The sequence below is a fragment of the Schistocerca cancellata genome, chromosome 7 (assembly GCF_023864275.1).
Source record: "Schistocerca cancellata isolate TAMUIC-IGC-003103 chromosome 7, iqSchCanc2.1, whole genome shotgun sequence".
In the NCBI taxonomy this organism is placed as follows: domain Eukaryota; kingdom Metazoa; phylum Arthropoda; class Insecta; order Orthoptera; family Acrididae; genus Schistocerca; species Schistocerca cancellata.
This window is the reverse complement of record NC_064632.1, coordinates 300,913,162-300,925,842: the sequence shown is the minus strand read 5'-3', so window position 1 is coordinate 300,925,842 and position 12,681 is coordinate 300,913,162. Positions and strand designations below refer to the sequence as shown.

The 12,681-nt window shown below is 39.7% G+C and overlaps 1 protein-coding gene across 1 annotated transcript in view; it reads right to left on the bottom strand.

Moving 5' to 3' along the window:
- The window catches only part of LOC126092630 (oxysterol-binding protein-related protein 6-like), a 262,237-nt gene that overhangs the window by 18,724 nt on the left and 230,832 nt on the right, over positions 1-12,681 (bottom strand). Inside the window, exons 16-18 of the mRNA XM_049908352.1 lie at positions 7,257-7,401; positions 3,604-3,730; positions 2,932-3,054 (exon numbers count right to left, since the gene is read on the bottom strand). Coding sequence (XP_049764309.1) covers positions 2,932-3,054; positions 3,604-3,730; positions 7,257-7,401 — 395 coding nt within the window. The remainder of the gene's footprint in view (positions 1-2,931; positions 3,055-3,603; positions 3,731-7,256; positions 7,402-12,681) is intronic.

Sequence of the window (12,681 nt, the reverse complement as noted above, 5' to 3'; positions counted from 1 at the left end):
GCTGACTTAAGCAAACCCTGCAGCCTCCATGTTGGTTTATGTATGTGCAAAGCTAATCTGCCATATATGTTCAATTTTATATTTATGCTTGCATATTATGAAAGTATTCAGTATAGGTGATACACCACATTAAAGATTCTCCAAAATACATCATTTTTTGTATTTTTTATTGTGCAGATAAGTAACATCAGTGGCTAAACTTGCTACCATGCAGTGCTCTATTGCAATTACAAATATATCCTTGCTTGCATTTGTGTTATTTTGATTCTTGACGGTGTTTAGATAGAATCTAGATGCACCAAGTTTCTTCCTACACTTTCACCCTAAGCCCATGTTTCAAATTTTTGCCTAATAAACAGCACAGTGAATCCATATTGTGCTGCTTTCAGACACACGACATACTAGACTTTTTCATAACAAAATAAAACTTGTAAGAACTCAGGCACAATACACTAACAAAAACAAACTTGCTAATAATACACTTCAGCCTCTAAATGCCATCAGCAGGGGCCAGAAAATACAGCATCTATTTTTGGTAAAATTCACATCTCTTTTGGCAAAATTTTCATCTATTTTTTGTGGTTTGCTTTTGCAAAATCATTAACTGCTTTCTTTGAGGGTTTTTGTTTTCTTCCTTTGGTTGTATTTAAGCTTTCAACAAATGATTGTTCTGTTGAGAAGCAGCAGCATTTTCCTGCCAGTCAACTGAATGCATCTCTGATTTAGGGTGTTTCTTGTCGTTATTTTTGTTTTCGCACACAATTTCATGATGACAAAATCTGAAGACTTTTCATGGCATTCACAGCTATGTGACCTGAACTTGGCAATGCTACAGATGGAACCAACAAGGCACTTAGAGTAGAAGTAGAACCAAAAGTAACTCAATTTGAACCTTAGGGGAAGAATTTCTGTGAAATTAAAATGTGTGACAAGTTTTGTTTCCCAGACACTATAGTGCAGAGGCCATAGTGCATTACATACTGGCAGACAGCCATGAGTGTAAAAGAACTAGATCCATAGGTAGCACATTCAGCAGCCACCATCCCATTTCCTGACACTATATCACAATAAACTCTACTAAAAATGACACTTTTGGAGACATTTGTAATATGATGAATGTTATCTTTGCTGCATACTTAATGTTTTATGTTTATCATTGCTACATAGTGGGCTGCTCCTCAGCACTCTCTCCAGCTGATGCCTTGGAGTTTTAATGGTCTGATGATGACCGTACCAAGATCAAAACTAGTCACCTGATTAATACATTTTAAATTTAACAAATTACAAGTCATCCTGTACTGTTTGTATGTAAAAACTGGTATAATGTGGTATCTTGAGCACAATAACTTACTCCACGATCAGCAGAATGGATTCCATAAACATCGAGCAAACAAAACTCAACCAGCACTTTTCTCACATGACATCCTGAATTCTAAGGATCAAAGAAATCAGGTGTATGCAATATTTATTGACCTCCTAAAAGTCAATGACTCAGAATCAAACCAATTGTTACTAACTGAAGTACAGGTATACAGGGTATCAATCAAAATATGTGACAGGACTGAGTATTTCTTGGTAGGGAGGTCACAGCATGTTATCTCAGCTAGAAAGCCATTGACAGAAGTAGAAGCAACTTCACATATGTCCCAGGAAAGTGTGTTGGCTGCTTTAGTTTGCATTGTTATTAATGATCTGGCATAGACTATTACTTGCAATCTCTGATTTATTGAGGTAATGCAGTTATCTAAAATGAAGTGCTATCTGAAAGAAGTTATACAAATGTCCAGTCAGATCTCGATAAGGTTTAAAAGTGGTGCAAAGATTATAAACTTTTTTAAACATTCAAGAACATACAAAAATGAAGTGCTATCTGAAAGAAGTTATACAAATGTCCAGTCAGATCTCGATAAGGTTTAAAAGTGGTGCAAAGATTATAAACTTTTTTAAACATTCAAGAACATACAATGTACATGTCACACAACAGTAAAAAGTAAAGACTACAACATCAATGAGTGACAACTGGAAACAATTTCATGCTAACACCTGGGTGTAACAATTTGTAGGGATATGAAATGGAAAGATCACATGGGCTTAGTCACAGGTATGGCAAGTGGTAGGCTTTGATTCACTACCTATATACTGGTAAAATGCTGTTAGTTAAAAAGGAGATCAGCTACAAATCACTTGTGCATCCCATTTTGGAACAAAGAAGAGCAGCACAAATGGTCACATGTTTGTCTGACTGCCTGAATTGGCAGATTTTTGAAGACAGATAGTTATTACGCAAAAACATACTACCAAAGTTTCGAGGACCAGTAAAGAATTCAGTTTCTTTATCCCCCTTGGTATTGCTCCCATAAGGTGCATAAAGACAACAATGGACTAATTATAGCACACAGAGGGGTTTAAGAAGTCATTCTTCCCAAGTCCGAGATGCATCTCAAACAGGAGGAAATACTAACATGTGGTAGCATTTTGTATACTACTGGCATGCACTTCATAATGGTTTGCACATTATGTATGTAGATGTAGATGAAATTTTGAACCAGGTCATGTGATATGTCTGTAGACCTCAATGACTGTGCACTGTCCTCAAAAGACAGAAACCCACATCAAAGTTATAATTATAATAATTCAGTTTTAGTCTGTCAGAAGGAATGGCATCAGTACATATCCCACGGAGTAAGATGTCATCTTCAAAAATTAGATTGACAATCTAGCCTACATGCAGACTCGCTATGAATGAGCTCCTCTGATTAACAGGATGGTCTGAGGAGCTTTGAAAAATAGGGAGGCAAAAGTGGAAGAGTGAAACTTCACATAAATTTGTGAAGGTGTGTTCAGACCATCACCCAAAAATATCAGAGGTCTTGATGCAATCCCAATTTTACCACAAAGTTCCAGACAGAAAATGCCACATTAACAGCTCACCTAAACCATTTTGGCTGATGTTGTATACCCTCCTGTTCTTTGCGTTTTCTCCGCTCCCGCTGTGCTTGTTCTAACTGAAGTTTAATAGTCTCTGCTCCAGAAAGGTTCCCCTCTTCTAACAACCTGGAAAACAAACATTCGAAACAGAAAGTCTCATAGTACACAAATAGCACCTCACTTCCAACACAGGCAACAATTTTTCCAGTTTTGACAAGTTTTAGTTTATATTAAAGATATACTGATTCAATTGAAATCTTTTCCATTGATGCAAGGGCGAATCAGATGAAAACAGCAAATTCCTAACAAGAAAATAGAATCATTAACTTTTAAGTTGATATGCACATTCATAACAGCATGGACATTATTTAGATGGCAGCTTTGTGCAAATATACAAATACCAGTACAGAAAAGGTAAATATGGGCAGTGTAGGTCTAATGAATATTAGGCTAGAATGAAGTGATCAATGAACAACTCCAGACACACAAAAAGAAATATGGAATATTATTGCATGTCAGAAAAGCTGCACTGACAGTCATATATATCAGAAGTTGAAAAAGCATTTACCTTTTAAACAGTGATTCTAACAGGAAAATTAGCTTCCAAAAATTAAAGATATTCAAAGCTGTTATGAAAAAGATACTCTTTTCATGATACTGTTATTAAATAATTACCTCTGATCAGGTCTGAAGCGGGTGTCAGTTATTGGTAGATATTTTGACATATCTGGATCCAGTTCATTTAGCTCAATAGCAAATCTTGTAAAGCCATAATATAGTTCATAATCTTCTGGCATGGTGCCTGAAAGAATAGGTTAGTCATTCTTATTTGTAAAATAATAAGGTAGGATAACCAATAACCTCTATTAATTCCAGTTTGTACGGCACATCTAAACATTTCAGTCACTAAAAGAATAACAACAGACACAGAAAGCACAAACCTACAGGCTCATTATAAGGCAAACAAACAATGACTAAAAAAAGGGTATAAGTTAGAGTTTGACACATCATTATCAGTGACATAATCAATAACTCAGTTCCCATGTGATGAAAATGAGTTGTCTTCTGACACCCTCTCTGGGAACACACTAAATAGACTGTACCAGGGTTGCAGAAGCTGTCATAATGTGCTGGACCCATAAGCACCATGAACTGCCATTGTGCAGTGGATCGTACAAGACGTGGCTTCTAGTTTTACAGGTGCCTCATATCATGCGCACGTAATCAGTTGAACACCTGGCGCATGATCTCTACATATTAAAGATCAGGTAAGGTACTGCATTCTGCCCTAAACTGATCAACTGGGTCCAACTGACCATGGTGTCATCCTCCACCAATGGCATTACTGTATATGGCATGGAGGGGCATGTGATAAGCACACTGCTCTCCTGGTCACTGTCAGATTTCTTGACCTTGGAACCACTACTAATGGGTTCAGTAGCTCCTCAAATGGCCCCATGAGACACGAGTGCAGGCCATACCAGACCTCCCACCAAGGAAAAATCCTTGACAGTACCAGAAACTGAACCCACGACTCCCACATAGCAGTCATCTGTGCAGACCACACAGCTACAGGGGCAGACATTTCTGCATATCACCAGCTACTATTCACGGCCACAACTAGTGCCCTCACCACATTGCAAAACAGCGCCACACTATATGAGTCCTGTGTTCATACATGGCAGCCTGTGATATACTGTATAAGCAAGCCTATGATGTTGAAACTGACTTAAATATTGCTACATTGATAACTAGATAGAATCAGTTATTCTGTTGCCCTCCTGTTGGTTATGGGATTCAGTTTGTCTTTGCACTGATGAAAACTGACGCGCATGGAAAACAGAATTTTACCACTATTGCCATTGATCATTTGGACAAGGCCAACACTGCAAGTATAACTGAGTTATAAAACATTCAATTCTGAGGTGTCTTCATCTGAAAATTCTTGGAAACTGCATGGTTATACTCTGTGTTTGGCAGTGTACCTGTTGCAGTCGATAATGCATTGTTAGTGTGTTCTAGGCACATGGATAACTTAAGTTCAGTTAATATAGCAGCAATCTAAGTACAAGGCCAAAGTGATGCAAAGAAACTGCAAACAAACTAGACAGGATTGTTAGAACAGAATTTGCACATAACTCTTGTGGAATAGGGACCTATTATTTCACACTTGCACTAGAAGGCTCACTTATGACTGTATGCTGTAGAATAATACACGTAAGTGTTGTCCTAATTCAGTATGGACACACATCAGCTGAATAAGGGCACAAATACTTTTAGTAATTCTGCTGATCCAGCATAGTGTGAATGAAAGAAGCAAAGGATTACTGCACAAATGTGGATCACAAACACGTGGGTACAAATGAGAGAGTGCAAGGAGACGTACACGATGTTAGGGCAGCAAGGTGATCATTAGTGAAGGAGGAAAATGGGAAATGGGAATGTATAAACTTTTGTAGTGTCTAACATGTGAATAGATTCTTTTATTTTTTATATCATACATGAAATAATCACCTCTCACAATACCATAACTACACTGAAGCATCAAAGAAACTGGTACAGGCATGCGTATTAAAATACGGAGATATGTAAACAGGCAGAATATGGAGCTGCAGTCGGCAATGCCTACATAAGACAACAAGTGTCTGGTGCAGTTGTTAGACTGGTTACTGCTGCTACAATGGCAAGTCATCAAGGTTTTAAGTGAACGTGATGTTATAGTGGGCCTATGAGCAATGGGACACAGCATCTCCAAGGTAGCGATGAAGTGGTGATTTTCCATACAACCATTTCACGAGTGTACTGTGAATATCAGGAATCCAGTAAAACATCAAATCTCAGATATCGCTGCAGCCAGAAAAAGATCCTGTGAGAACAGGACTGATGACGACTAAAGAGAATTGTTCAATGTAACAGAAGTGCAACCCTTCCATAAATTGCTGCGGTTTTCAATGCTGGGCCATCAAGAAGTGTCAGCGTGCAAACCATTCAATGAGACATCATTGATATGGGCTGTTGGAGCCGAAGGCTCACTCCTGTACCCTTGATGACTGCATGACACAAAACTTTACGCCTTGCCTGGGCCCATCAACACTGCCATTGGACTGCTGATGACTAGAAACATGTTGCCTGGTCAGACAAGTCTCGTTTAAAATTGAATCGAGCAGATGGATGTGGACAGGTATGGAGACAACCTCATAAATCCATGGACCCTGCATGTCAGCAGGGGAGTGCAGTTGGAGCGATATGGGATCCCCAATATGTCTAGATACGACTCTTGACAGATGACATGTACATATGGATCCCATCTGACCACCTGCATCCATTCATGCCCATTATGCATTCCAATGGACTTGGGCAATTCCAGCAGGACAATGCAACACCCCACATGTCCAGAACTGCTACAGAGTGGCTCCAGGAACATTCTTCTTGAGTTTAAACACTTCTTCTGGCCACCAAATTCCCCAGACATGAACATTATTGAGCATATCTGGTATCTCTTGCAGTATGATGTTCAGAAGAGATCTCAACACCCTTGTACTCTTATGGATTTGTGGATAGCCCTGTAGCGTTCACGGTGTCAGTTCCCTCCAGCACTAGTTCAGACATTAGTTGAGTCTATGTCATGTCATGTTGCAGCACTTCTGCATGCTTGAGGGGCCCTACACGATATTAGGCAGGTGTACCAGTTTCTTTGGCTCTCCAGTGTAGTTGCAATCAGCCAGTGGCCATCTTTAGACTGAAGGTACATGCTGCAAGCTGAGATGTAACATTCCTGTTTCAGTGTCAATACTATGGATTTTTAATATTGTAGACAACACAATGGGAATATTACATCAGAATTTGCTGAACACATGCTATAGTCTGAAAATGACAACCAACTGGTCAAAATCAGATATTATGATGTGAAACACTCATATAAAATATAAAATCATAAAATAACTTAAGCAATCAATTGATCACTTATTCTCCATGCAAAGTATCTTATTTTTCTGCTATGTGAATAGACAGGGAGGGAGAAGGTGGCTGACATCTTCACACTTCTATTTATTTCACTTTTTATTTCATATGACAAATTCTGGGTTACAGCTGTTTGTTTCCTTGATTTCCTAATGCCCCTCACTGGAATGTATAAAAAAGAGAGTTTACATGAATGATAAGTAGTTGCAGTATATTACAAAGGTTTTGCCAAAATTCTATAGCATTGTTATTATAGTCTGTATTTTGTATTTTTATTTGGTTTTTTGTTTATGCTTTAGAATGCTAAACTAAACAGTTGAGACCTGCTTAATTTGTCATCACATTCTTACATTTGTATAAATACTTACCTGGCCTCCAGATACAGCGTGCTGATGGAGCTACGCCGCAGTACAGTGCTTCACTCCACTTTCCAAACAAATTTTTCACAACCTTGCCATCTTCATTTGTGATCACACCAAACACTTCATGGCGTTTTGCTGACCAATAGCTGGCCTGTGAAAAGTCATCTTCTTAGAGAAACAGCTACATTAGGTACTAAATGTTATTGCTGCAGAATTATGGTGTATTGCACAAGTGTTTCCATTAAATTCCTTGATACGATGAGGATCACTGCCACTGAATGTTTATTTTAATCACACGCTGCTAGTTACAAAATGGAAGGTAATGGCTTTTTATACATTTCCATATCATTTGACCTTTTCCTCTCCAGTGTGATACAAAGCAACTTTATTTTTGATAGATTGTGTTCATACCACATCTCCAACTCTACTTCATATATTGTGCAACAAATAGTGTTGTCTGCCACATAGTTTATATTGATCTGCAAAGATTTTGTTCTGTTCCATTCACAGATGGGGCAAGGGAAGAATTACTGCTTATCTGCCTCTATGAGAGTTCTTATCATTCTTGCATTATCAGGAGCAGCTTATAGATAACTGAAGACTATTCACGGATTGCACTCTGAAAATCAGTTCTAGAAATTTACTACACAGGTTTTCGCAATTCAGATTTTGCAGAACTTGTGTTTTCTTCTTTGTGAGACAAACAAGCCTGTTATTACTAGCACTTCAGCAGTTTAACACTATCGCCTTCCACTAGTGTGTCACCTGAACATTTCATGACCTTGGAGTAACAGGCCCTTCCACATTAACCACCCATGAAAAGAATCTTAACCATGATGATGTGCTCCCACTATGCACTTAAATCTTCAATCTGGGAGCCGCTTGCCTGACAATTCTATAAATTTCAGACACAAAACCCTGTATAACTTGACATCAGCTTGTAGCATGTTAAGTGACATTTTAAAGTCATGTCTGTGTTCCCCCTCATCTTATGCTGGTTGGCAGGGGGCTAAGGGATTAAACAGTTATGTCATCAGCTCGTCGTTCATGAAATAGTCAATCTAGAGTTGCTGACATTAGCCATAAATCTGACTGAATTGTGATAGTATGTAAAGTGGTACGACTGAGGCGCTGATATTAAAGACTGATACCAAAGATGAGAAATAATTGCTTCAGAGATAAAAGTACATGTACCAGGCCAGTCAACAGGTAAGAGAGGGGCTCATTTGCTGCAAGGCATCTTCCTCACATGTGAACTCCTGCCGACCTGATGCAGGGCCGAGACAGTAACAGAATAAAGAATTTCTTCTAGTTGGGTGGAGAGGAGATCCATAACATTAACAGAGAAAAAACTAAAAGCATAATGAACACCAGTAGAACACAAAATAGTGAAACAAAGTCAGAGGAATAATGAAGCTGATAAGTGGATGCAGTCGTCAAGAGTTCAGCTTTGCAGGAAGAGACAAGACGCTTCCCTCCCACAATCATCCCCCTCTCCCTCCCCAATCAGATATGCTCAATGTATTGAAGATAGGAGTAAAAACCACTCTCTTTGAGGAAGCACAAAAATCTGTTCAACTATTTTGTTGTTCTCAATTAGTATCTTTGAAAAGGAACACCTAGTGTCTTGTATTCATCGGAGTGCTATATGAACAGGGTCTATTATAGTCCGATCCACGAGTGGTGGTGGTTCACACATGTCAAGGCATGGACGGGGATTGCATTGTTGATGATTACAAGCAACAGTTGCGGTACATGCATGCTTTCTGCTTGAAGAAAGTGTATATCCTGCAAATTATGTCTCTCACTTGCTTATGCTGAATTTATAACTTACCGTCACAATCAGCGATGACGTCTCACAACAAATGGAATCAAAATTCATTAAACAACTCACTACAATCACGTTTAGTGCTCACATTAGCTACAGCGTTCACAGCAGACCCCTCAGAATGCTACTGAATGCTCATTGGCTGTGGGAGAATATGTGACGTAGGTGCGCAGAACAAGCCTAAACTCAACTGCCATTGTTCGTGACTCCTACTATAAAGCAGCATTATAGGGCGCAGAAGAAAAAGGACTAATCACATCTAAAGCAAACAATGGAAAATCCAGGATGAAATGTAACGATATTAGAGTAGGAAAGTTCCTACTCACCATATAGTGGAGATGCCGAGTCGCGATAGGCACAACAAAAAGATCCACACAATTATAGCTTTTGGCTGTTAAGGCCTTTTCAACAATAGACACACATACACGCATGCACACACACACTCATGCAAACACAACTCTCGCACACGTCTGCAGTTTCAGGCAACTGAAACCACACTGCGAGCAGCAGCACCAGTGCATAATGAGAGTGGCAACTGGGTGGGAGAAAAGAGGAGGCTGGGGTGGGGAGGGGGAGGAATACTGTGATCGGGGTGGCGGACAGTGAAGTGCTGCAGTTTAGACAGAGGGTACGAGAGAAGGTGGGGGTGGGGGTGGGGGTGGGTGGGGGGTGGGGGTGGGCATAGCGGAAAGGAGATAAATAAAAATAAAATAAAAGACTGTGTGTGATGGTGAAATGACGGCTGTGTGGTGCTGGAATGGGAACAGGGTGGGACTGGATGGCTGGTGACAGTGACTAACGAAGGTTTTTTCTTTTTATTTCTCTCCTTTTCGCTACTTCCCCCTCCCCCTCCCCCCCCCTCCCACCTTCTCTCCTGTCCTCTGTCTAAACTGCAGCACTTCACTGTCTGCGACCCCCACCACAGTATCCCTCCCCCTCCCTGTCCCAGCCTCTTCCTTACCCCCACCCAGTTTCCACTCCCATCATGCACTGGTGCTCTTGCTCGCAGTGTGGTTTCATTTGCCTGATACTGCAGACACGTGTGTGTGTGTGTGTGTGTGTGTGTGTGTGTGTGTGTGTGTGTGTTGTTGACGAAGGCCTTAATGGCTGAAAGCTATAATTGTGTGAATCTTTTTGTTGTGCCTATCGCGACTCAGCATCTCCGCTATATGGTGAATAATCATATCTAAATGTAATTAAAAACAGAATAAAATAGGGAAGACCAGGATGACAGAATATGTGTGCAGACATAGATAAAATTTGGACCAGAACACATGACACATCTGAGGACCTCAGAGGCTGTGCACTGTCCTCAAGACAGAAATCCACACCAAAATTACATTATAAATCAGTTTCAGTCCGTCACAAGGTCCGACATTAACACATACTCCGAGGTGTAACAGGGATCATTTTCAAAGCAACACTTACAAGGGAATGGTCCAATATGACATGTGAAAATTTTTACGCAGGAAGAAGACAAGAAAGAAATGCACTGCCAAAATTTTAGCTGTTCAGAGGCACTGCAAGTGTTTTGTCAAAAATATTGAAGTTACATATTTTTGCCACACAAAGAACAGCTTATAACAGCAGTTTGTGCAGACCTGCCCGTCTAGCACGCGACTCTGCGAATCACTCACGCAGTGCCACGTAGCAGAACTATCTGGAATTCCCTCTCCCCATATTTCTGCTAGGCACATATTTCTCTAGCACGTGGTGGACAATACCTTTAAATTCCGACCAAAGATGCTCAATATCTTTGTGTCCGTGATGAATGCTTGGAGCCGACTATGAAGATATTTTTGCTTTCCCAAACAAAAAACCCTACCAACTTCCACTGACGCAGAAGCCACAACAACATTACGGTCGCCAATACCTTCTTCTAGATTAACTTCCACAAAAAGATCAGGTCTGTTTGTCGCCAAGATATCTAATATGTTCCCATCTCAAGTTGGTTTTCTAACCAATTGCTCAAGGTTGTATGTTGAGAGTGCTCCTAGAATAACTTCACACAAGTCTCTGCTTCTGCTCCCTGTGATAAATGTGTAATTTTCCCAGTCAATGGACACCAGATTAAAGTGTCCACCTATAACTAATGGATAATCTGGATATTTATTTCCTATGTACTCTAGACTTTCCCTGAAACATTCTGCGACGGTTGTTGCGGATGCTGGTGGTCTATAAAAACATCCTAATACAATGGTCACTCCTTGTCTGATTGACAGCTTTATCCAAACTATTTCACAGTCTGACCCAGTATCGATCTCAACTGCGTTTAAACAGCTTTTAACTGCAATGAACACACTACCTCCCATTGCAACAGTCCTATGCTTCCTAAACATTGTCCAATCCAAGTTCAAAATTTCACTGCTATTTGTGTCTGGTTTCAACCAGCTTTCAGTACCTAATACAATATTGGCATTACTACTGTCTATTTTGGAGAGTAACTCGGGGAACTTGCTACAGACACTTCGACAATTTACTAACATGAGATTTAGCATATTTAAATCCTTTGGAATGACCTGTTTAGGCAAATTACCGTATTTACTCGAATCTAAGCCGCACTTTTTTTCCAGTTTTTGTAATAAAAAAAACCGCCTGCGGCTTAGAACCGAGAGCAAAGTACGCGGAAGTTCTGAAAAATGTTGGTAGGTGCCGCCACAACTAACTTCTGCCATAGAATATATGTAGCGCTACACAGGCATGCTTTGCAGGCACAAAGATAAATACTGGTGCCAAAACCTCTGTGCCAGTAAATAAATTTTTTAAAAAAAAGGTGGAAGACGAGCTTTTTTCTCTGCCCCAAGTTTCGACCCCTGCACTTTCATACATTATCCAATGAAGTAAATACAAATTCCGTATTGTTCATATTCGAATGTAGCAGCCTTTCAATGTACTATGAAAATCCGACTGGAAAGACTGTTTGGGATGTTTGTCAATATGGCCAACTCTACATTCTGAATTTTTCCTACCTGTGACAAGTGATGGTTGCTAAAAGGAACTTTTATGAATTGTGAATCACATGCAGTATTCTCTTCACCATAAGAATAATACGAATGTAAACATTTTGCCAAGTATTCTTTCGTGTTTGCTGCTATCTCACTTAAATTCTGTCTGCCTAATAAACTACGAAAGTAGAGTGAGACAACGGCAAACGTGAAAGAATATACAGATCATGTCATGTTTATATTTGTATTATTCTTATGCCAAGTAGTGATACAGTCAGAAATGAAGCACGGCAACTGACTAGATTTTCAAATCTAAGATGACTCTAATTTCTAAGCAGAATGTAACATACTAAAGAGGTGTCTGCAAAGATTTTCAAACGGAGAAAATTTTTTGCTAAACTCTCGTTTAGAACATCTTCTATCATACGCAGTCTATTCTTTGGTTCTCGTTTATCATTATCAAAGAAAGCAGCAGTGTAAGTAACAACAAATAGCAGTCTCTTAGCATTGTTTCGCTAATGAGACAATTCTTCTCTTTTCTTATTGTAAGCGGCAGCAGCGCACATAAAAGCAAGCCATGCCGCAAGCAGCGACAGGCCGCAAACGCTCATTATCAGAATGCAACAAAAAATGCGTAACACAGTACAATAATGCATTT